The sequence below is a fragment of the Haliaeetus leucocephalus genome, unplaced genomic scaffold, assembly GCF_000737465.1.
Source record: "Haliaeetus leucocephalus isolate CR32 unplaced genomic scaffold, Haliaeetus_leucocephalus-4.0 Scaffold656, whole genome shotgun sequence".
Lineage (NCBI taxonomy): Eukaryota > Metazoa > Chordata > Aves > Accipitriformes > Accipitridae > Haliaeetus > Haliaeetus leucocephalus.
Genome location: NW_010973092.1, coordinates 11182583 through 11208743, shown reverse-complemented (window position 1 = coordinate 11208743; position 26161 = coordinate 11182583). Strand labels below are relative to the sequence as shown.

At 43.2% G+C, this 26161-nt stretch overlaps 1 protein-coding gene across 2 annotated transcripts in view; it reads left to right on the top strand.

The window, feature by feature from the left end:
- The first annotated feature begins 483 nt into the window (after positions 1 to 483).
- LOC104838987 (neuron-specific protein family member 2) overlaps positions 484 to 26161 on the top strand; it is a 39456-nt gene continuing 13778 nt past the window's right edge. Inside the window, exons 1-2 of one of the 2 annotated variants that reach the window (XM_010579058.1) lie at positions 484 to 628; positions 17612 to 17731. In XM_010579058.1, coding sequence (XP_010577360.1) covers positions 500 to 628; positions 17612 to 17731 — 249 coding nt within the window. In that variant the 5' untranslated portion in view covers positions 484 to 499. The remainder of the gene's footprint in view (positions 629 to 17611; positions 17732 to 26161) is intronic. The other variant, XM_010579059.1, reaches the window with a different exon arrangement.

The window sequence follows — 26161 nt, the reverse complement described above, 5'->3', positions numbered from 1 at the left end:
CACCCTCTGCGGCGCGACCCCCAGCCCCGCCGCCCCCCGGGGGGAGCTGGGAGGAGGGGACCCCCCCAAATCACCCAGGGTGCGGGGTTTGCAAGGGAGGATTTCTGTACCCTCAAGGGGGCTGCAAATAAAACCCAAAACCCCAAGAAACAGGGGAGGGGGGGTCAAAAGGGAGATGCACCCCATCCCCACGCACGTTTGCGGTTGCTTCGGCGCTGGCGGCACTCGCAATCGGTAACGGCGGCGGCGTGTTGGGAGCAGCCGCGCTTGGGTTTGTGAGGGGTTTTTGTGGGGTGTCTGGGTGAGGTACGGCAAAACGCATGTGTGAAGGCGAGCGGTGGCGGGGTGTGCCGTGCGTCTAGAAACCCCGGTGTAAAAGCCCAGGTAACCCATATGCCAAGTGAAACCGGGCAGGGTAAGGCAGAAATCCACCTCTTCCCGCTACCCTTGTGACATTGATCGTCTTGCCGGTTTTAGGTCTGGAAAGCAAGGTCCAAGAATGGTGAAGCTGGGGAGTAATTTGAACGACAAGAACAGCAAACAACCATCCAACGAAGATGGTTTTCAGACAGTTCCTTTGATCACACCTTTGGAAGTAAATCACCTGCAGTTCCCGGCTCCGGAAAAGGTAAAACAAAAATCGAATGGCGCTCCTGCATGATTATGCACACATATGTGCCCCTTGGTGTTCACTGCCTTGGTGACTTACTGGTCTCTGGCGATGTGAACTGTGGCATAGTGTTTATTCAATAAATAAAAAGGGGTTACCTTTCATAGTGTGTTTATCTGTTTTAACATGGCAAGTAAGTGCGCAACTGTCCCCCAACTCCTTCCCTCTCCCAAACCCCCCAAATATTCCTTCACAAGTACAACTGGAAAAAGCTTAGTATGTTTCTCTTGCAAGCCCTGGAGAAACTGAAGAGCAGTTTGCAATGCGTTATTATCGGTAAGATTAATTGCCTGCATTGAGAGTAATGTGATAACTCTTCTGAAATAAGCAGCTATTTTAATTATCATCTCAGTTAAGCTTTGTTTTCTTCTCCGTGGCTTTGCAAAGCTTATTTGGGCATTGACGATGCTGATTTCTCTGAAGAGAGCGGCTGAGTTCCCCCATGCGCGGGGTGGTGATGGAGCAATCCAGGGATTCGTTTCCCCGATTGGCTCCAGCCAGGGGACAGCTTTCTCCCCTGCCCACTCAACACTCTCAGAACTGAATGCAGCACTAAAATGTCCAGAAACGTGCATCGGCGATTGGCTGCGGTTTGGTGGTTGGAATTTTTTAGATGCAGTATGTACTAGGAAATCTTTTGTCTAGATTGATGCAGCGATGATGCATGTCAGTATAACCTGGTGAGAACATGATGAGACCGTAAAAATCTGTATGCCCCAACAGTCCTTACAAAAACAAAGCCTGTCTGCAATGTAGTTCCCAGATGCCACAGAGATGGAGCTAACTCACCCGAAAGTACAGACAGAATGATTAGATCTCACAGGATAATGGAATAATAGTAAAATTAACACTGATGATTATTGAACACATATCCTGTTTTCACTGTGGTACAAAATGAATTTCCTCTAAATACATTAGGAGAACATGATGATGGATGTGATAAAACTGTCTAGATAGGCAAACTATGTTTATTTTATGATAGAGCTAGTCAACTGCCTCGACATCCTGGGAACCAGAGCTGTGCCAGACAAAGGCGCTAGCTTCATCCTCCATGTGCCTCATGGCAATCAGGAGCGACTTCGCTGTATTCAGGAGGGTTACACTTCCATGAATTGTTGTGAATGAGAGGCTAAACCAGCCCTTATCTATGACTCCGACAAATAAGATTAAGCCAAATAATTCAGGCAAAGCAGTATGATTTATCATAAATGTCTGAAAAGCTCAGAGGAAACTATAGATGTGTAAAAGTAGCTCATTTGATGCTAGTACAAATGGCTCATTGAGATAACACAGTGTCACACAATGTGAAATTTAAATGACTCATGTATCAGGTGAGACATGGATAACCTAACAAAAATCCTTTCAAGGTAATAAAGTGGTAATAAGTGTTCTCACGACCACCACGTTCCAATTGCCTGTTGGTGAACAAACACTGGAGTGTATTGGTCTGGTGTGATTCCTTGCTGATTTTTCTGTTTAAACATGCCTACATCAATAATTCACATGTTGTTAGGTTACATTACCTTCATTAGCATACATTACTGTCAATGCATCTACTGACATCCGTATTTTTCTTTGCTGGAAGAGTGGGATGTATCTCCAGGAGTGCTAAGCATGATTCAGAACTCATTAGAGTCAATGGTATTGATTTCTTCAGGCTGTGGTTCAGCTCCTGTGTGCAGTAGGCCTCGAGTTAACGGCGACTGGAGATCCGTTCACAAGAAGGAGAGGTTATTTATGATAAAAGCAAAATAATTCACAATCTGTTTCCTTTGCTCGTTGTAGAACAGATTCTGTTGGGGTGAGTCCACCCTGGGGCAGAGAGTCTGTTTAAAGACCTGCTAATAAGGAGTTGAGCCTCAGGTGAAAAGCTTGGGCAAAGGTTAAGTGATAGGGGGAAATTTCAGCTTTGTACTTAGGAAAGCAAAGCTGCTACTGAATTCAGTCAGCCTGTGAGCCCGAGGAAGAGTAGACGGGGATTTCAAGTCTTTCAGAGTGTATTCTTGTTTGGACTTGCCTTGCAGTCAGGAGGCAGGGTTAAACCCCCCCCCGAAATCGATTTGAGGTTTTTTTCCACCTATTCCTAAAACCTGCCAGCAGTTGATTTTTAGCGTGGGAGAATGAGGACATAAGCCAAGGCACTTTCTGTGCTTTTTGCATGGGATGCTGTATAAATGACCAGAGCCAAAACAGCTTTGGTGTTGCGGTCTGCGTGCAACAAGCTCAGAAGGGCTTGCTCGCTCGTTTTCTTAAATGCAGACTCACTGCTGTTCACTTTTAACCACAAGGAGGCAATGCTCCCGGCCCTGCTCGCTGCCTGCCCGCCAGCTGCTGCTAATCACATCGCCTTTGCCACTGCAACAAAGAGCTGGCATGCCCTGGCATTTTTCTGTAAGTGAAATCTGGGGGAGAAAAAAAAAAAAAAGGAAAAAACCTGCTAAATACTCATCTTTCAGGGCTTCTCTTCACCATATCTTCATTTAAGAAGTTGTGAGCTCTCAACCTGGATCTGACCTTGGGTCCAGGGCTATCCAGGGTGCATCAAAACCAGAGCGAGGAGGTTTGACGGCAGCTTGGGGCTGTGTACTTGCTCTAGCTTCAGTCTGTCTGATAAAGGAGGAGTAGTACCAGCTTTGGCTAGCGATCCAATAGTATACTAGGTCTGTGCTGGGTAACCTAACTGCTGTTACTACCAGTGTGCAACAATGCCTTCACCTGGTGTATGCATGCTCTGTTAATTTATAGGCTTATTTTTCTTCCTTTTAAGGATATTTTTGTAACTGGATCACCTGAGAGTCACTCAGAGTGACTCTCAGCATTAACCTCTGTAGGTGTTTCACCACAGCTGCTTTTCTTTCAAAGTGTTTTTTTGTGTCTGGCTCCCCTTTCAGAGAAAGGATACAGAGAAATAATATAAAAATGAGGCTTTTGCTCTTGTGATATAATCCCTGAGGCCCATCTCTTTTCAGATAGTTCCTCGATTATAAGAAATCACGTGGGGGTTGATGGGGGAAACACTTAGAGGTATGCTTAAACTTATTGGCTGTTCTTTTGGGGATGCTTTCCTAACAGGCTTGTTTTTTGAAGCGCTGTGAGCTTAGCAGCTCCAACATCCACCTTGATGCTGTTGGAAAAATCCAGGCAGGAATTCAGGAGGCTTGAATTTGGCAACCTTTTTTTAAAATTATTGGCCACTGGACTGACTATTTCTTTTTCCACCAAATGAGGAAGTCTTCTCCCAAGGCTCGTGCTATTCCTCCTGTACCATCAGCATTCTTGTCGGTCTGTCAGCAGTTGTATGGCTGCAAGGGGAGAAATGTACCTGGGACAGTAATTTCTCCCCTAGGGTGCTAAGCCTGCTGTGTATTTATATTTATTTACTGTCTTCAAGCATTTGCCTTGTTCCCTGTTCTCTTGCTGAGGTGGCATTTGAAGGCAGAGACAGATGCTCTTAAATCATTTTTGTCTGGCCTTTTTGCTGAAATCCGTCTGTGTAACAGGAATAATAGCCATCACCAGTGACAAGCCCTTGACCTGGCTTTTTATGTCTCTGAATTTCATTTCTTTTTATTCAAAAAGCAAAAAAAAGAAGTCTTTTTTTTTTTCTTTTAGGACCAAAGGGGAAAAGGTTAGCTGTTCACTTGTTTTCCTAAGCGTAGACAAAGCGCTTCAGCTGTAATTGTTACACATCTCTGCAACGATAATGCTAAAAGATAGGCAGCTTTTCAGCGACCATACTGTTTCACTGAAATTTTAAATGAGACCAACAACTGGGGATCTCTTGGTCTCATAGGCTCACTTCAGTATAATCCAGCAGGAAATGCCTCTGTTCTGGCAGTAAAAATCCTAATTTTACATAACACAAAAGTGCATGAAAGCTATTGTCAGTGCTGAAAAAAACATCCGGCATCTCTTTTGTGGTGAAGGCTGCAGAAGGCTTATCATGTGGTCCATTGTTCTTTATTTTGAATGCATCTGGAGGCTTGAGAAATAATTTCTCTGGTGACAAATTCCTGCCATCCAACCCATGAAAGAAAAAAAAATAGATGTAACTGCTCTCTTCAAACGCTTTTCCCATCCCATGCTCCTGCCTCTTGCCCTCCCTGGCCGCACCCCTCTCTGAGTGGCTGAGACCATGCGTTTACACGCAGTAATCAAGAGTTCCTGAAAATCTGGAGGGTCCCTTGTGTTCACAGCCTGTCCCTATTGGTTTAACAGAAAATAATGTTTTGTCCTGGCCAGCTGAGCAGGCATAATTAATAGTATGCTGGATGAGTGCTTTTGTACCTAGGGGACTACTTGCAGCTCTGTCCTGAAATACTGATGTCAGTCTGCCCTCTGCGAAGCCTAGCAGTGCACGGCGGCCCTAGCCAGCCTGAAGGCATACACTGTCAGGGCAGCATGGAGCTGTTTTTGGGGTGCTGCTACATGTGGTGGGGCCAGAAGCAGCTCAGCCATCCCTGCCGCTGTCTGGGGGGGGGCCCTGATGCAGCCGGGGGCAGGTGTCTGTGCTCCTGCTCATGCTGCTGGTGAGTTTGGTGGGATGGAGCAAATGGCAAAAGGAGAGATGGGGCAGGGCCAGTAATTGTGGCAGTTGAAGGAAGAAAGAGTAAAAGGGAGGAGGAGGATGCAAAGGGAAAGAAAGCATGAATAAAAGAAAGGAATAAAAAGAGAGCATTACAAATATGAAGGAATGGGCAGGCTGTCTTGCCTTTCCCCATCCTTTCCTTTCTCTGCTTGGGATATTCTGCCTAATCCTCACAAATACCAAAGTCTGAGCCTTCCTCTCCTGTGACATTTGTCCCCCTTCTGCACTGTGCAAATCCATTTGTCCTCTAAATGTGTATTTGAATGTAAACACCGCCTCTGCTCATTAAGCTGTAATAAATATTTGCAGCAACACACACTCTGGCAGCGCAGGGTATCTGGGGTAACCATTTTGATTTTGTTTGCACGTGTTGGACAGCCTTACCTGAGGTTCTTGGCATTTCACGCTCGTCTTCTTTGGATACCGCTGCTGTCAGGCTAGCCTTCCCCTAGCACACTGAACACCTCTGCTTGCGGGCGATCCGCTCAGGGCAGGACTGCACTGCAATCCAAGCATGTGCTTGCAGCCTTTGCAGACACCTGAGGTAGCATTCAACTGCCTCACCTGCATACAGATAACATGTTGCTACTGCAGATCTTCACTATAGAAAAACTCAGGATTTGTGTAGCCTGTGCAGAAATTTCTTTCCTTAACTGCCTTGCTATCAGTGATTGAATTAGGTGGTTTAAAGCTAGCTTGTGCCTGTTTTTGTGAGCTCCGTTGCCGCTCTTAAACCCAGTTATGTCTGCACTGCAATTCCTAGAGCTGCACTCTGCAGAAACAGCAGAAATGGACACAGGAAAAGTGTGTTAGGATATGGATGTTTGGCTAAGCCTGTTGCAATCTATTCTTTTTTCTAACATGAAAGCCCATTGCTGCAGGTGGAAGTTATTTCAGCAAGACCGTGAAGTGAACCCCATATACCAGTTACTTACTGGTCTGGAAAGTAAGACTGGGCAGGATTCTTGACTAGTGTAAATCAGTGTAGTTTAGATGAAATCAATGGAGCTCGGCTAATTTACCCTGGCCAATTTACCATCATTACAGCTGAGTGATTGATTCTTTTGTCTGCCTTGCTATACCCTCTCCTGGCTGAACCTACTGAAATCAATTTTTGTCACCCCTTCGCAGCCTCCTGTGGGTTCCTGATGGTTATGGTCACACAGGGATTTGTAGGGGGACTTAGCTGAATAATTTCCAAGCTCCCTTTATGTTTGCGAGCTATGCCTTTCGCTTCTCAGCTGCTTTCAGCTCCCAAAGCAGCCTTTGCATTCTGTGCTGCCTTTCATTGGTGATGCCAGGGCTGATTACGTTTGCTGTCTTTGTCCTTTTGTGATGTTCCTTATGGCTGGAATATCCTCCTGGCACTGATTCAGGAGACCACTTTTTTCTACCACCCTCTGTGAAACTAATTTCCAGCACAACACCCATTAGATGAGCTGATACAAGGAAAAAAAGCAGAGTGTTTCTACTGACTGTGACTTTCTCCATTGACTATGGATTTGATTCCAGGGCATCCTTTTCTTAAATTTTCCTTTTTTTTTTCTTTTTGCTGCTTGATATTTCAGGCATTTTATGTATTCAAATAGTGACTAGGATGCCATGGGGACTACCATTACATACATCCCAAATGCCAATTTTAATACTAATCTCTGGGAAGTCTGCCTGCTGTGTTCATCCTGTAGTTTTAGAAGCATAGCTGCCTCTCCCATGGGATGGTCATAATTATTTGGGAAAGTTTTTTAAAGACCTAATTGTCTAAAAATGTGGGAATTTTCAGCATGACGATTGCTAGGTAGTCTGAGATTACTAGTCCACCCAGTCCAATGTGTCCTGTTTCTAGCAGGAACCAGTGCAAGAGTCTGAAGGAGGTACAGGAGGTGCTGCAGTAGGCATGGAACTGCTCATGTCTATCAGTGTTTCATCCTAAGCCTACAAAGAAAGAGATTGTTTTAAGCCCCGAAACATGATTTTTGCATCTCTTTTCCTATACCCTTTTACTGCTAAGTATTTTAACTTCAGCTACTGTTGGCAATGTGCACATCACATTTGCTCTTTGAAGCTGGCTGTGTGTGAGGATTAGAGCTTGTAGGTCACTGGAGAATTTTGTGTGCGAGCAGGTGGTGAATTTTAGCCATCCCTTGGCTTGTAGCACATAAACATAGAAACCAACTCAGTTGCAGCAGATTTAGTGTCAAGACTGGGAGTCACCATTTTGCTATCATCAGTAACCTGGACAGCATGCTACAACTGGGACTTGGTCTAAGGTCTTTCTCAGCTATTGATGCTCAGTTGGGTAATGAGGGCAAAGGAAACCACGATGTCAGTGCCAGTCATAGGTTTATATTTTCTGTTCTCTCTCTGCAAGGAATGAAGAAAGGCATGGAAAGGAATGAAGCCAAGAGTCTCATTTTCGTTTAAAAGAGAGCATAACTAATCTACATGGAAGCTGATGAGGGTGTTACAACCATTTTGCAGGACTACAAAGTCCAGCTTTGAACTTGGAAGAAACCTTTCCCCTTGGTAGGAGAAACACATTTTGTTTATCTCTTCTGTCAATGTGAAAGCCACTCTGAGTGAGAGACTCTTCATTATTAATAATCCCAGGAAGTACTATTTTAAATTTTTATGGTTTGCACTTTGCAGCACCTGAACCACAATATATTACATGCACCGTGGCAGTGAAGTGGGAATTACAGCAGGGCTGCATGTCTTTTTCCAAATGAATAATTTAAAGTTTTCACAATGCTAGTTATGTTAAATATTATTACTCATTTCTTCAGGGAAAACCATAGAGCTCAAACGCAAATATGAAGTGGCAATAAATGATCTTATATTTAGCCAGTCTGAGACAAGACTCAGAATTCATATCAGTTCATTTTCTGAAACACTTACTTCATCCCATTGCGGGAAAATCCTTTTTAAGGTTCTATGCTTAATGTGATATTTTTCCATTTGTCACATTTCACGTCTACTCTGCTCCTTCCTCCTCAAAGCAAATGCTTTTAATATAGTCCACCTGGTTAGAAGCTTTCTTTCTTTTTTCTTTCAGCATCCTAAATCTCTAGATTTCCCAGCACTCTCCTACTATTTACTTTCTCAAGGTTGTTGATGATGGATTTCCTGCTGGTGTACACAGACTCTCAGCTGTTGTTTCTCACCTCAGCACACCTATAATTTTCCAAAGCAGTGCTACAGAGAAGGTGCCTGGTCTTGCATTCATTAAAGCCAAGGAAAGGTTTCCTATTGATTCCAGTGGTGTCACTAGCATTAAGCCTAGAATAGTAAGTGCATTTAGGTATAGGACTTGATAAATGTATTGGCAAACAGCATCATTAGAAAAAACTTGCTTGTGTGGAGCAGCATGATAGATATGGCTTGTTGTCTTGTCATGTTTGGGGTTTTATAACTTTTACAGGCTATTCTTTATAGACTGCTACTGACCTCTTGCAGAAAAGTGTTTGAAGGATTGGAATGAGGAACAGGAAGATGCAAGAAAGAGAATACAAAGCAAAAACCTTTCAAGACATGGAGAGTGCTATTACATCTGCTAACCTGGGATGATTGAGGACAACAATTCTGCAGAGAGCTGCCATTTTCCATGGAGTGTCTGACTTCCTACCCACCCGAGCCATATCTTGCTAGCCCCTAATCCCAAGAATATTATATTTATATGCAGAGTGTGCTGGAGCTACTATTATCACTCAGTTAATGAAAACCTGAGAAAACATGGTGCACTGTAAGTAGCAGCAAGCTGTGGTCTGTCTTCCTGACTCAACCACCAATTGTTGGTGTGACTCAGCACGTGACTAAGCTTCACAGAATCACAGAATCATAGAATGGTTTGGGTTGGAGGGGACCTTAGAGCTCATCTAGTTCCAACCCCCTGCCATGGGCAGGGACACCTTCCACCAGACCAGGTTGCTTAAAGCCCCATCCAACCTGGACTGCAACACTGCCAGGGATGGGGCATCCACAGCTTCCCTAGGCAACCTGTTCCAGTGCCTCACCACCCTCACAGTGAAGAATTTCTTCCTTACATCTAATCTAAATCTACCTTCTTTCAGTTTAAAACCATTACCCCTCATCCTGTCACTACACTCCCTGATAAAGAGTCACTCCCCATCTTTCCTAGGCCCCCTTTAGGTACTGGAAGGCTGCTATAAGGTCTCCCCAAAGCCTTCTCTCCTCCAGGCTGAACAATCCCAACTCTCTCAGCCTGTCCTCATAGGAGAGGTGCTCCAGCCCCCGATTATCTTTGTGGCCCACCTCTGGACTCGCTCCAACAGGTCCCTGTCCTTCTTATGTTGGGGGCCACAGAGCTGAATGCAGTACTCCAGGTGGGGTCTCACAAGAGCAGAGGGGGAGAATTGCCACCCCTTGACCTGCTGGTTACACTTCTTTTGTTGCAGCCCAGGATACGGTTGGCTTTCTGTGCTGCAAGCGCACATTGCAGGGCCATGTTGAGCTTCTTGTCAACCACCCCAAATCCTTCTCCGCAGGGCTGCTCTCAATCCACTTGTTGCCCAGCCTGTGCTTAGGATTGCACTGACCCGTGTGTGGGACCTTGCACTTGGCCTTGTTGAACTTCAGGAGGTTCACAGGGGCCCACCTCTCAAGCCTGACAAGGTCCCTCTGGATGGCATCCTGTCCCTCCAGCATGTCGACCGCACCACACAGCTTGGTGTCATTCATTGGCAGATTTGCTGATGGTGCACTCAGTCCCACTCTCCATGTTGCCAACAAAGATGTTAAACAGTGCTGGTCCCAATACTGACCCCTGAGGAATGCTACTCATCACTGCTCTCCACTCGGACATTGAGCCGTTGACCGCAACTCTTTGAGCGTGACCATCCAGCCAATCCCTTATCCACCAAGTGGTCCACCTGTCAAATCCATGTCTCTCCAATTCAGAGACAAGGATGTTGTGTGGGACAGTGTCAAATACTATGCACAAGTCGAGGTAGATAACGTTGGTTGCTCTTCCCTTATCCACCAACGCTGTAACCCCATCGTAAAGGCCACCAAATTTGTCAGGTACAATTCGCCCTTAGTGAAGCCATGTTGGCTGTCACCAGTCACCTCCTTATTTTCCATGGACCTTAGCATAGCTTCCAGGGGGATCCGCTCCATGATCTTGCAAGCACAGAGGTGAGACTGACTGGCCTGTAGTTCCCCAGGTCTTCCTTTTTTCCCTTTTTTAAAATGGGGGTTATGTTTCCCCTCCTCCAGTCAGTGGGAACTTCCCCAGACTGCCACGACTTCTTAAATACGATGGGGAGTGGCTTAGACACTTCATCTGCCAGTTCCCTCTGGACCTGTGGATGCATCTCATCAGGGCCCATGGACTTGTGCACCTTCAGGTTCCTTAGATGGTCTCGAACCTGATCTTCTCCTATTGTGGGTGGTTCTTCATTCTCCCAGTCCCTGCCTTTGCCTTCTGTGTCTTGGGTGGTGTGGCTGGAGCACTTGCCGGTGAAGACTGAGGCAAAAATGTCATTGAGTACCTCAGCCTTCTCCATGTCCTGGGTAACCAAGTCTCCTGTTTCCTTACGGAGAGGGCCCACATTTTCCCCAGTCTTCCTTTTATCACCGACATATCTATAGATGCTTTTCTTGTTGCCCTTGACATCCCTGGCCAGATTTAATTCTGTCAGGGCTTTAGCTTTCCTAACCTGTTCCCTGGCTGCTCAGATAATTTCTCTGTATTCCTCCCAGGCTACCTGTCCTTGCTTCCACCCTCTGCAGGCTTCCTTTTTGTGTTTGAGTTTGTCCAGGAGCTCCTTGTTCATCCATGCAGGCCTCCTGGCATTTTTGCCTGACTTCCTCTTTATTGGGATGCATCTTTTTTTTTTTTTTCTCTTTTTTTCCCTAGTCCTCCATCAGTAATATGGGGATAGTGGGGCCATGCTGGTATGTAGAGCACTTTGAGCCCTCTTGCTGAAGAATGCCACAGGAGCCCTAAGCATCAGTATTATAACTGGCTGTGGGAAGGTGACTGAAGCCAGCTTAAGCTCTGATCTGGCCAAAGCACTTAAATGCACACTTAACTTTAAATATCTGACTGATCCTGCTGATGTTAATAGGACAACTTGCATGCTTAAGTGCTTTGCTGAATTGGAAGTTAATGAGTTCAAAAACTTGGTTATGGAAGAAGCTGCAAGGACTGCAGTGTGGATCCCTGTAATTAGATGTGTCTTTTTTGCTGGTCCATGGAAGCCGTTTTCTTTCTTCCTGTATTCTTACAATGGGTCTGCAAACTTCATCTAGGAAGCAACTTTCAAAGAACAGTTTTATTTCAGATGTAAAATGAAGAAAGTCTCAGGTAATTTATTTGTGTCCCCTTTATTACATCTGCCATAAACAGCACAGTCTCTCTGCAATTTAAAGATGTAGAGTCTCTGGGAAATAGTATGAAAACCTTAAGAACAGGTCTCGGCAGCAACATAATTTGCAGGGAGGTCCCCCGAGCTAGTATTCATCTAGGCTTCATCCACAGTACAGACATTAAAGGACTACAGTTGGGCTGGACTAAGCTGGCAGGGAGGCTGATCTCTGGTGGATGTTCACAACACACAAAGTGGGGCACAGGCATAAGCTGGTGCTGGATCAGGGCCCAGATAATGAAACACAAAGACTGACAAGCATCCAAAAAAGTTCAAAGGGTATTTATGCAGCAATCACAAAGGCTCAGGCAATCCAAAAAGCTGATGGGACTGTTCCTGCTTTTTAGTGCACAGGTTGCCTCATGAGATGAATAAAAATAATAATAATAATAACAATAATTCTCTGACCCAGTAAGCTCACGGTTAGGGATGCCAACCTAAAACGGCCAGACCCTTCTCACCATGAGGAGCATGAGTTAAGACAAGCCTTAGGGAGCATGCAGGAGGAGGTGAGAGCTCATGGAAGCAAGTGCAGAAAATGGGCAGAATGGTGTTTCTGCAGTGGGGGTGGAGAGGGGGCTAATTGTCTTTTTTGGGAGTATTCAAGAAACTACTTGTCCATTTAAGGACCGGTTCCATTGTTTGCATTTATCGTCCGCACTCAGGAGGCCAGAGCACAGCCAAGCATTGCTGACAGCTCTGGAAGTTACCCCCTTACAGCAGTTCATTTCCACCATAACAGCATTGCAGAGAAGGGAACGAGGAGATGGGCATTTCTTTCACTTCAGTTTGCTTTGAATTGCAGCTTACACAGGACCCCAATTTTATACTCCCTTTTGCAGGTTTCAGTCAAGAATAACTCTACTGAAGTCAGCAAAGCTGCAAAATGGACAAGAAGAGGGAGCAGGGATCATTCTGTTTGCTGTGGTTTGTAATAAACGCCAGTAGCTCTCCCAGGAAACCTGTCGTGGTGTGCGATGAATGTACCTTGTTTGCGTTGAAACAGTGGGATCCTGGGCTCTGATGGAACTGCTCTGGGGCAGCCGGTAATAAATGAATGCTGATTATGGCACTGATTGTGGAGTCAGTGGGGTTTTTATTACTGTACATCCAACAGCAATTTGGTTAGAATTTCTGAAAGACTTTACTGCCAGGAATTTTTTCTCAGTGACAAAATGGAAAGAAAAGGTGAAAAAGTAGTGATGGCAGGGAACAGGGGAAAGGCAAATCTTCTTTCTCACCCAACCCAAATCAGAAAACTGGAAAATGAAAACAGAACAAACAACCAAAATAGCAAAAACCCAATAATACTAAAAATACAGAAAAATTTCCTTGTAAGATTAATTATTCCTTTTCTAAATTTGCACTTAAATTAATATTTTGTGCTTTAGAAAAGTTCTTTTGGGTTTTGACCAGGTCTCATTTAAACTTGTTTTGGAGACACTCACAACTGACACATGCACGGGAGGCTGTCAGTGTGGCAAATGCTCTGTTAAAAACTCTGTGTGTGTGTGGGGGGGTGTATCTGTGTATTAATGTCCAACAGTGTTCACTCCTGTCTCTGGATACTGCTAAGGTAGCCCTGACTGGGGCGATCTCACTCATGCAGGAGGCTCAAGGAGCATGATGAACACAAGTCAGTTTCCAGAAGTCTTTGCGTGGGTGTCCTGATGGCAGCTTGTTGGATGGAGAGAGGGTGAACGTTGCTGCAAAAATGGGATCTATGCTCAGTCTTATTTATTTAGACTGTAGGGGACCGAACAAGAGCTAGCTCTTTTCTTCTAAATGTGCTCCCCATGCCCTCAGCAAAATTGCATTTTTATCGTTACTGCCAAAATATTGAATGCTACCCCCACACTTTGGGTTTTCAGCTTTCTGTTTTTCCTTTGTCATCTTGTCACACTACAAGAAGGGCCGGAAGGATCTGGGGAACTGCAGGCCTGTCAGTCTGACCTCGGTGCTGGGGAAGTTATGGAGCAGATCGTCTTGAGTGCCATCGCGAGGCATGTACAGGACAACCAGGCGATCAGGCCCAGTCTGCATGGGTTTATGAAAGGCTTGACTAACCTGATCTCCTTCTATGACAAGGTGACCCACTTAGCGGATGAGGGAAAGGCTGTGGATATTGTTTACCTGGACTTTAGTAAAGCCTTTGACACCGTTTCTGACAGCATTCTCCTGGAGAAACTGGCTGCTCGTGGCTTGGACAGGCGTACTCTTCACTGGGTAAAAAACTGTCTGGATGGCCAAGCCCAAAGAGTGGTGGTGAATGGAGTTAAATCCAGTCGGTGGCCGGTCACAAGTGGTGTTTCCCCGAGCTCAGTATTGGGGCCAGTTCTAATATCTTTATTGATGATCTGGACGAGGGGATCGAGTGCACCCTCAGTAAGTTTGCAGACAACACCAAGTTGGACGGGAGTGTTGGCCTGCTCGAGGGTAGGAAGGCTCTACAGAGGGATCTGGACAGGCTGGATCGATGGGCCGAGGGCAATTGTATGAGGTTCAACAAGGCCAAGTGCCGGGTCCTGCCTTGGGTCACAGCAACCCCATGCAACGCTACGGGCTTGGGGAAGAGGGGCTGGAAAGCTGCCCGGCAGAAAAGGACCTGGGGGTGTTGGTCGACAGCCGGCTGAGTACGAGCCGGCAGTGTGCCCAGGTGGCCAAGAAGACCGATGGCATCCTGGCTTGTATCAGAACTAGTGTGGCCAGCAGGAGCAGGGAGGTGACTGTCCCCCTGTACTCAGCACTGGTGAGGCTGCACCTCGAGTCCTGTGTTCAGTTTTGGGCCCCTCACTACAAAAAAAGGCATTAAGGTGCTGGAGTGTGTCCAAAGAAGAGCAACGAAGCTGGTGAAGGGTCTGGAGCACAAGTCTTACGAGGAGCGGCTGAGGGAACTGGGGTTGTTTAGCCTGGAGAAAAGGAGGCTGAGGGGAGACCTTATCGCTCTCTACAAACAACTACCTGAAAGGAGGTTGTAGTGAGGGGGCTGTTGGTCTCTTCTCCCAATTAACAAGTGACAGGATGAGAGAAAACGGCCTCAAGTTGTGCCAGGGGAGGTTTAGATTGGATACTAAGAAATATTTCTTCACTGAAAAGGTTACCAAGCATTGGAACAGGCTGCCCGGAGAAGTGGTTGAGTCACCATCTCCAGAGGTATTTAAAAGAGGTGTAGATGTGGCACTTTGGAACATGATTTAGTGGGGGACTTGGCAGTGCTATGTTAAAGGTTGGACTCGATGATCTTAAGGGTCTTTTCCAACCTAAATGATTCTATGATTCTATGATTTTATTTCTGTGCTCTCCTTTAAAGAGGAGACCTTACTGACTGCCCTGTCTTTCTTCTACTGAGTAATTCCACCAGGTGTCTGACAAAGATACTTTAGCTTTCGCAATGCCAAAAGGCATTTAGCAAAGGTCCTTCTTACCTTCTCTGCTAAAGCTTTTTGATAGCTCTGCAAATTTCTCTGCAAAACACTGACCAGCAGGATGACTATGGCTCTGTGGACACACACATTTCACTGCTGGCACAGTCAGCAAATTGGGTTTCAAGTAGCTTCTGATCTGGCTGGGGACTGAGGTTACTTATTTATTCACAGACGTGATAGACATTGCTACTCGACTTGAATCTGATGCCTTGTGAAGGGCTGTGTGGGTTTATTTTCAGTCTCATGCTGTATCCCTCTAGACAGCATAATCCAAACTTTCCTGCTTATGGGATATTGGTTGAACATAACAACAGTTAAAAAATACCTGTAAGAAAACGCATTAATGACAAAGAGTGGAAGAAAATTAAATTATATCTAGAAACAAGTAAGGCTTTATTTTATTTTTTTTTCTTATATTCTGGCTTCATGGTCCTTCATTAAGACCTAATGTTAGAGTTTGTGGGAAAGCCCTCATGTATATTTTAAAATTTTGTCTGCAGCTAAATTTTAGATCAAGCAGGAAGCATGAATTTGGGAGAATTGGATATTGTGACTGGTAGGTTTGAAAACAGAATAAGTGCAATTTCTGAACACTGGTTGGCAGGTGTTGATGGGTGACATTCTGTAATTTACTGTACCGGCTTTACAAAAGGCCAGCAAGGAGACTGGAAAGCTGGGGGCCAGCTGCATGGAGTCCTGAGTGCACTTGCCTCCTTTTGAGTGAGAAAATGAGCTTATTGCTTGTTCATAACTCAGAGCTAACCTGGGCCAGTTTGTCTTGGCTGGAGAGGGAGCTTTGCTTTGTTTGGCCCACAGTGTGCTGGACTGCATTTCAGAGCATAGTGGGGTTTGATTCAATAGTAGGTTCAGAGTAGGGTTAGGGTTCATCCCAAACCCGCCAAATCAAGCTTGTCCATATGTCATTTCCCATCATCTATGTTGTGTCATCAGAAATCCTCAGTTCCAAAATGCTAATATAAATATATTTGGGTGGCTTTTTGTCCCCTCTTCTTCCCAAGTCTTAATGTTGCAAATGCTACTTAATAAATATTATGAAGAGAGATTCACTGAAGGATGTAAATATTCATCAGTCTTTAATGATTTGCATTTGAATCCAGAAAATTGGCTTATGACTCCACACTGATTTTCTTTCACTCTGATTTTCACATGGCATTAAATGCAGGAGGATTAAATACCTGGGGTTTTCTCTGGTCCAAGCCAGACTTTGCTGTCTTCATTTGGAAATAAGTTCAGCATTAGCTGGTAACTCAACCTTGTGCATCACTTAATCTTTTTCAATCCTTCAAGACTTTTTGTTTCTAACAAAGAACTTTAGGATCTCTCTTGTCACTCTCAAATGAACCAGTCACCACCTCTGGAGTATTTAATTTTCACCTTGGCAAGGCTGATGGCTGCATAGTCCTGCAATTCAGAATGGGAGGCCAAAAAGTGGAAGCGTTGGCCCTGGGATCAAGAGTTTCAATGTTCTTTCTATCCTTTTGTGTTTAACCTATCCAGACCTTGCAAACCACACCAAACCATTGTATGCTTTGTGGACCTTGTCCCGGGGTTGGGAATCCTGTGCAGAAGTGCAGTGGTAGTGTGTGGGATGAGCTCCAGCTCTTGGCCAGTGCTGAAGACAGGGCCATTTTATCTTCTCTTGCATTTTCCAGCTAGACTAAGACAGTGTGGCTATGCTGGCATGCTGGTACGAAGCTATTTAGCTGTATAGGCTCATGGATGGGTAGTCTTTTAAGATTCTCGTGTATAATGGGATGGATACGCTCAGTCCTCTGAAGGGCTGTTAGTTTCAGAGTACAGCCCTGATGCTTGTTGCCTCTGGGAGCAGCTGGCATTACGAGTTACCTTTTCTGTGTTTGCAGTGGGTGCGTTTTACCCAAAATATTTAGTGTCATTCTAGATTACAAATAAATTCAATGTAGATTGACAATGCAATTTTGGTAATTTGACCATACCCTTTTAAAAGCCACTTACGGCTTCTCCATTGGCGTAAGACACCTCATTTTTATAAGATTAGTAGGACCTGGATTAGTCAGCAAATGACACTGAGATCTTCTGGGGAAAACCCAAGGTGATAGTATGAGATTAATATTGATAATCTGGAGCCTGAATAAATGAGACACCAAATTTAAATTTAAATTGGCTTCAGTGGAACTTGTTAGGATGGGGCTTTTAATAAGTGAGGGTCTTCTTCAGGATGGGCTGTTATTCTGCGTGTTCTGCCTGTTGAATACGATATAAAAATTATATGCCTAGTCCTAAACAAAAGTAGGTGTCAAACATTTTGCTGTCAGCTAATTTAAGACTCAGTGTGATAAGCTCACTGTCCTAGGTCTGTGTATCTGCCTGACTATTTATCTGTGTCTCTTAGTTCCTGAGGGTATGATAAGTTTGTGTTAATTTATGGTTCTAAGATACTTGTGTATGTCCAGGGGATGGTTTATACAGAAAAGCTTAGATAACAACAACAAAAAAAATGTATGCTGTCTGCAGAAACCTTAGAAGTGTTGATGTATTCCAGGTAATTGTGAAAACAAGAACAGAATATCAGCCTGACCAGAAGAACAAAGGAAAACTCAGAGTGCCCAAAATTGCTGAATTCACAGTCAGTTTCACTGATGGTGTAACAGAAAGACTAAAGGTAAGAAATGGTTATTCTGCTGCCTTCTGATGTAAATGCCACACATTTTAAAATAACTGAATCAAAGTGACAGTAAAGACAAAACAAGTTTAACACTCCACTCAGCACTAGGGTCAAAGAGAGGTTTATCTGCATGAGTATAAAGCTTTTTTTTTTTTTTTTTTAGGACAGGCATGAAAATACCTTCATAACTAGATCTAAAGTAAGAAATGTTTTCCTTTTCAAGGAAAAGTTGTGAAAATATTTTACAGCCCAAATTTAAAGTAAAACAAGTTTGAATCTTTTTTCTTCTCAAACATTTGTGTTTAAAAAGAATAAAAAAATCACAGTGAAGATTGATTGAAACAATTTGTTTCACCTTTTAAAAATTCTTTTGTCTTGTCAAACAAAGCTTTTCATATTTAAAATATTTTATTATTATAGAATTATATTATTATAGATTAAAAGCCATTTCAAACTGGATTAAAAAAGAGATGTTACACAAATATTCAAGCAGCATATTCTGTCCTGTAAGCAGTTTTGGTTCACAGGAATTGGAATTTTCTGATGAAAAATGTTTCCTTGAGAAATTTTCAACAGGCTCTACTCAAACATGGAAAGAAACTCATGAATTATTGAGTGCCCTCAGTTCCTGTTGACTGCAGCATATTAGAATGGCTCAGTTCCTCCTAAAATTAGACTCGAAGCATGTAGCTGCTAGTATTTTCTCCCTTTTCATTGAGAAGATATGGTGCTTTTCCTAAACCAGAGAGCATGGGAGTGATAAAAATGTGAGATCTAATTTCACATTTCCAAAGTCAGAGGAAATATCAATGATTTAAGTAGAAAACAGAGAGAGTAGGCAGTGCTTAGCTATAGTCCTGCTCCTTGAAAAGCTAGGATTGGGTTTATACATTTTTGTGAAAGGGTATCATCATCAACAATTAACAGCAATTGACTCAAGGAAGTGAATAGTCTTTCATTTGGCCCAGTTGTTCTTAGTTTTGCAAGAAATAAAAAAGTTTATTATAATTATTTTCTAGTAATTTAGAAGAAAACTATCACTTTTAAAATTGGAATGCAATCCAGGAAAAATTGTTACTATTCTTCCTTGATAAACTTCAAGATAGGGCTTGTTCAACTTACTGAAAGGAGAAATGTTTAGCTACTCTCTTCTAAAGCACTACAGAATGGCACTGTTTCTGTTTTTTCCAGAAATTCACTAGCATATATTTCACAAGGGCAATTCTGTTGCTTTCATCCAGGATATTTAAAGCCAGAATTTATTCTTAAGAGGTCTATGAATAAATGTTTATAGCTTTTTGGTTTTTTTTCCAGTGGACACCACATGTTTTGATCTGAATTACTTCCCAGGGGCATACATGCTGTTGATTTTGACCGAGTTCTTCACTGATCTTATTGCATGCATAGTACCTATTTGCCACCAGTAGTGACTCTCCGTTGGTACCACTAGTAAAGTAAACAGCGAATTAGCCACAGTTAAATCCCCAGTCTTGGAAACTGCAGCAGATGTTTTCCAGTGTGAGCAACGTACAAATCAGAACCAGACACAATGTGCCTGAGAAACAACAGTAAATGTAGTCTCCTGGAAGTTGGCTTGTGACCTGCAATAAATGGCATTATTGTTGATATTGTGAGTAACGGTGCTTCACTGGGTATTTAAAACCTAATCTTGCAGCCCTGAACAGCGTTAAAGTCAGCGTAAGACCCAAGTTTTAATCCCATCAAAAGATCTGGCCCTGTTACTTGAAAAAGCAATCAAGAACATCTCATCCTTACACACTGTGCATGCTGGAGGCCCATAAGTTAGATATGTAGCTCATCCACTGCTACGGATAAATCTCATTTAATCTACTCTTTCCACAGAGTATCTTATTTTTCCCATTCTTCAACCCCGCCAAGTTGCTGTTGCATTCAAACCTCTCCTTTTGATGTATTTTTTCCTCTCCCCTTCCTATTTTCAGTGTGGTTCTCCCATTGCTCTCACCCATGTGTGCCCGAGGACAGCGCAGCAGCAGGCGCGGGGGAGCCGGAGGCTCCAGCGGCGTGCACAGCACTGACAGAGGTTTAAGCTGCCTTCCCATTATGCTGCGCAGTGGGGATGGCTGTGGGAGCTGTGCCTCTTCCTATGCAGCCTGGCAGCATGACAGTTTCATTTTTAAGCTATTTCCTTTCCCTAATGTCCATATGATTTCCATTCTCTGCTCTTCAATGTCAACTTATTAATCACTCAGCCTCTCGTCTAATACTGGATAAGACTATAAGCCTCTCCCTGCCTGCTTTTCATAAGGCTTCCATGTATCGTATTAAGTTTGTAGTATTATTTCCTGACAAAAATGAGCTGAGATAATAGGTAATATTTCATTACCTTTTGTACTCTTTTCTTATTGCACCACATTTTTGTACCAGTGCATATTTTTAGTGAAGTTATTAAAAATACTGCCCTCTGGTTATAAGCAGGCTTATTATCTAGTACTGATGAAATCATTTTACATTTGTTTTTTGTAAGAGGAAATCATAGTAAATAACTTTTATTATCTCAGTTTGGCTACACTTTTAAAAGCTTAAAAAAAGATAATATAGATGAGATCATCATATTTTCTTTTGCTGGCTGGTTGCTTTGTATAGCCTTCCAGTATGTGGTGCGTTGGAAATACCATCCACAACTTCTTGCTAACATGCTGATTAAAATTAAAGTATTCATCTATACTTGAGCCAGGCTGTTGGTAGCTATACACTGGCAGAAGCAATTAAATCATCGCATTGATTTCTGCAGGGGAAACGATGGAGGGAAAGGCCAATGGTCCATCCAAGTGTAGATGGTCCATTGGTTTAGAGCCAATAATATCCAAATAGATGAGAGCTGTATGGGAAATGCATGTACAACTGGTGTGAGTCTACAGCAATGCTTGAATTCAAGGGTTTCTGTAGGGACCCATTTTGCTACTACAGCTCTGCTAGTCTGTGTATGAGGAGCAGTACATCTCAGCCCATGGTACCTGTATGTTGGGGAAAAAGACAGGACAGTAAGAGAATGCAAAGAAATAGCCAAGAGGTCCTCTCCTATCTGCTACTGCACTACTTCGGCATCCTGGAGAATACAAAGCGAGATGTCTAATATTTTATCTTTCACCCAAATGGTAGAATTATCATCAATTCAAACAAATATGGCAAAGTGAATATCATTAATGAGTGTGTGTGGAAAAATGCTGCTGGACTCCATATTTATGACTGTGCTCCCCACCCACTAATAACCTCTCTGGAGGAGGTTTTAACATTTCTGTTTCAGTCTGTGAAGTGCTTTTCTTTCCTCTCTACTTCTGGTCATTTGGTATGGGAATGTTCTCAGGGAATAAGGAAACTCTCCCCAAGTTCTTGTTTTTTTTCTGAGTCATGTAGCTGTATTATATGGAAGAGCAGGATCTCTGCGGGAAGTTTTGTGACCACATGAATATGGCAGTCAAATCCACAGATGCCCTTTATTCTGCCTTTTGGGTATCTTTTATTGAAGAGGCTAATGAATTATTAGACAACCTTCTCGCATGAGCAAGCCAAAGACAGAATTTAAGCTTATGTATGCATATTTTTCATCCATCCAGAATAGCACAGATCTGAGGTCTTTAATTATCGTAAAGAAGAGACTGTCCCTAGGCAATGGTTCTTATTTCACACTACCTCTTCCAGGAATTTTAGATAGCTTCTGCAACTTGTCACATCTCCTAATAGATGAGATTATGATTCTCTATAGCTCAGCACACAGTGTCCTGGAAGTTTGACCAATTAGGCTTATTTTTCAGCTGGATGAGTCACCCCATACATACTTTATAACAAATGTTTAAATAGCTGTGTGTAGATGGGTTACAAGAAAATTATGTTAAAATAGCATTATGGTTGAGCCATCCATACATAAAAGAAATTTCTTTTATCATTTTACTCCTCCACAGAGAAGCAATGACAACATTTTTTCTAAGCTGACTGGCAGTGATTTATAGACCTTGCCTCCGCCAGACTGTTTATGCCTTTGGAGTGTGTCCCTCTAGGAAGTTTTTGAACTGCAAAGATCTTATTTTGCAGTAACGATGTATACCAAGGCTTCTCTGTCTGGAGGGGAATGGTATCTGGTGTTTGCCTTCCATTTTGCCTGCTTTAAAGGTAGCTCATGTTACCATGCTTTGCCATGCAGTGATGACACCGAGGTGCATTAGAAAAGGTCTGCAAATGTGATGACTCTCTCTACCATGTTCCTTTGTAGGACAACAGATCTAACACTTTGCATGTGAGGTAGGGCTTACTGCTCCTTTTTGCCAGTGATCCCTATGTTACAGCTTTTAAGAATAATCTATAATATGCAAGCATCATCATTCCCATGAGTTTCTGTGCTTATTTCTTTCTATCAGTAATGAAATGAGATCAAATGCTCTTTTTCTTTTCAAGCAGATCATCCATTGAATGAAGTCTTGTTACTTCTGGAGGACAGGGTTTCCAGTGACTCCTTTTGGCTTCCAACCTGTCCAGATTAACAAAGAAATCAACCAGAATTTATGAGGTAGAGTGGGTTTCTACCCACTTTCTTGACTGTCACTTAGCTGAAGCTTGTGTTCAAGACATTAGCACCCCGCTTAAGAGGAAGCAAGCTAGAGAATAGCTGCTGATGGATTTTGTGCTTGATCCAGTCAGACCCAGTGAGCGTAGGTAGGCCTGTGGTAGCCCTGAGTTTGCCCAGATTTTTCTAGATCCAATATCACCAGAAAAGGTACTGGAGTGTTCTTTCAGTGTAGGCTTACAACACGGAGTGTCAGGTTGACACATATAACTGCCTGTCGGTTACTGGTTTTGCACGAATTGCTCTCTTTGTTATGCAAGTAAGTTCACGTCCAACCAGTTTGACCTCTGTTATCACAAAATGCCATAGAGCTATTCATTACTGCCTTTTCAGGGAGACAATGATTTAGTGACTATTAGCTGGGTGATAGTTTCCTACCATAGTTATCTGACTTCCACAGTTCTTTTCTTTTCATGGATCATTTTCTTAAGAAAGTTGAAGTTATCGGTCTTTCAGTGTTGGAATAATTAAACTATGTACTTGTCTTTAACAGAACAAGTTGGGAGTGGGTGTACGGGGGAGAAATTGAGATATCTAAGATGTTTTCTTACGAGCAATTTATCTACCTGGAAAAATCATCTGCAAGTATTGATAATTACTTCACTGAAGAAGACTGGGAACTTCACTCTTTTTGCTACAAGTTGGCAAGATCTGTCTTCAGAGTCACTGGCTGTGTAATCCATTCCTGTTGGGTATGCAATGACAAAATATTTCTTATCATTAGATCAACCCTCTCCTCCCTCCACCCTGAAACTGCTCTGATACATGCAGATCCAGTAACCAGTGGATGTAATTATTCACCACGCTTTTCATCAGGTTCTTAAAATATAGTGGAACCCATTCAAATGTTTCTGTTATTGAAATGCTCATACTGAAACAATTATTTTCCTCTGACCTAATGTGAAAGACTTAGAACAAAATTGGTTTGTCTCCAGCCACACCCTACAAAACAGACATTGACACAATAATTGTTCATTATCAAAAACAAGCCAGTGTCTGAAACGCTTGGTTCCTAATTAAGAAAGATTTTTCTGGGCCAGGGCCAGGGCTTGATTTCCTGTTGGTAGCAGCTTTGCTGAAATGAAAGCTGCTTTTCCTGCTTGCACCACTAGAATCTGACCCATCACATCCCCAGTGTATTCAGCTAGATCTTGTAGTGGAAGCATCCTCATGTGATGGGCATTGCAATTCAGAGGAAAGGAAAGTCCCAGGCTTTTATGCTTGTGAAGGAAGGTGGGGAGCAGGTCTTGATCACTTTCTTTCTGTAGGTAAGATCCACTGAGATGTGAGCACAAAGTGTCTTGTATGGGGTGGTGCAGAGAATTGCTGTGTGGGCTCTGAACTGCCAGATGACTGCACCATGAACACAGCTTTGAGAAATGCCTCATTGCCTTGAATGCATACATTTACCTACCTGCCCACCCTGCCCTTGTTTTTAAAGGACACATCACCATTGCAGCTGTGTAGGTGGCAACTCTCTACCTTGCTCTGCTGCACACACACCCAGCCCCAAATGTGGCATTTGTCTCTTTCTGCTCCCCTGCTTCCCCTTCCCAAACTTCCCTTCTGTGCCACAGTTCCTGCAAACTTCTCCATAGGATGTTCTGCATTCACCTGTAAGGCTATTTCTTTATGCTGACAGTTCTTCCTCTAACCTGCAAAGGACTGAATCCCAGAAAAATGGCATGGGGTTTTTCGTTGTGCCCATTCAATAGCTAAATAAATTTAAAGATTCCTTTAATTGTTAAGTTACCACAGTGCAGGAGTAACTCATAGACAAAGGACTCCTCTAAGTGTGAGCAGGACAATTTTCGTTACTGCTTTTTAATACTAACAATAACAATGTTACTATGGCAACTGCCACATCACATCGGTTATCTGGAAGATGCAGAGTGGCTGCTGAAAGATCCCATTACATTGACTAATGTGAGTGGTGCTCGAGGGAGGGAACATGCGCAAATACACAGAGATTTTTCTCACTTTGGTGATAATTGCTAATGTGGCTGAGATGTTTCCAGGCTGCAGAGCACTCAGATGAGCTGTGTGATCCAGGAGAACAAGGGACAAAGTGGAGGAAAATCAGAAAGGTGGCAGGTACTGGGGAGCAGTGGCAATAGCATTCAGGTATCTTGTTGCACTGGCATCAGCATCAGGGATGGTATAGTGGTTTCCTGTTGAGGCTTGCATTCAAACAGGGGCTTGGAGAGGTGTCAATATGAAGGGGTTGATTTCAGTCTCCAGGGACTGATTTGGAGGCTTATTCAGTCCCTTTGGGAGTTCTCAACTATCATCAGGCAATCTCCTTTCCCAGTGGGTTCAGATGCAGTGGGCATGTTCTTCTTGCAGGGCTGTCAGGCAGCGCTCACTACACCTAAGCCTTCTCCAGAGAGTGATGGAGTGACTTGTCTCTGGAGCCCAAGCTTTCCCTTGTCTTTGGAGGTTCAATATTTTCCACTGCAATGCAAAGGGTCACAGTTTCTCCTTTCTCAAAACCCCACTGCCCAGCCCTGCCTGGCCTTGCATCTACTTACATCTGATGCAAACTAGCACCTGCATGGATTCAGACTCTCACTTGTGGTGTGTATGAAAGGAAGTGAGAAATGTTGCTCATCATCTTTCTGCCTGAGCTCAGAAATCATTCTTCTCCTCCTCTGGCTGTAATGGGAAGAGAAGAGGATAGGTCATATCTGTCCTAGTTGGTCTCACAGCTTGCATAGAGATAGATTGATGGAGCCATTTGTGATCATCAGTGACAATTCGGAGCTGTGAGGATGAACCGAATGTGGATTTGTGGCTCAGCTGCCAGAAAACAGATATTTCTGATCACATCCCCAGGTATGGTACTATAAACCCTGCAAGGTTTCCTGTTTGGGTAAAAGTCTGTGGTTTTTGTAAGAGTTCCCAGCTAATACCTGGCTTTCTGGTACAGGCTACATCCCAAGAAGGTAAAGGCAGGAAGAATTTTCATGTCTAAAACACACATGAGAAAAGTATATTTTCATTTAACTAGAATGCTCTATACAACCGGCTTAGGGACCCCCTAGCAAAGCAAAGAAAAAAAAAAAAAAGACATGGCTTTTATATGAAATGGATCATTCCTTAAAGTGTATTCTTGTTTTATATTCTTTTTTACAGAAACACACACATGTACTCTTTTGCAAAGTCAGAAAAGCCACCTCAAATATATTTTATTTTTGCCATCTGCAAGCACTGACAGAGTAATCAGCTGAAGAGATTTGTTCAGGGTTATTTTTTCCTTTAATTGATTTTTGGAGAGAAGAAGAAAGTTAATTGCTATGCAGAAAATGTCTAAAAATGGAAGTCACAGAGAATATTCACATGACTAAGGGTTTGTGGGGTAGACCTGCTGAATCTAAATTCTCCAAACCATGATATATTGGAGGAAGAAAGGAGTTACAGAGCAGAAACCTCAGCTGACCCTTTGCTTTAGAACAAAATGATTGAAAAAGATTTTCATATATGACTGCATTGAGATACCCATTCTGCTAATTACAAAATGTAATTGCAGTTTCCATTTAGTCTGAATGATTTCTTACACTGCATCTTTGTCTTCAACAACACAATGCCATGTTTCGTTCTGGTACCTCTGCCACCCAACAGTAAACCCTATTTGTTGGGTAATTTTCTTGTCAGCATTTGAGGTGGAATGAAATATGCTTAATGCTAATGTAGCAAAAGGGACCGAATGGGATAGAGGAGGAAAGAGTTTTCAGCTGACTGAAGCCAAGGCAGAGTTTATTGACTGTCATTAAGTGCATTTTGAGTCTTGTAGCCAAACCACAGAATGCTAAAAAAAAAAAAAAAAA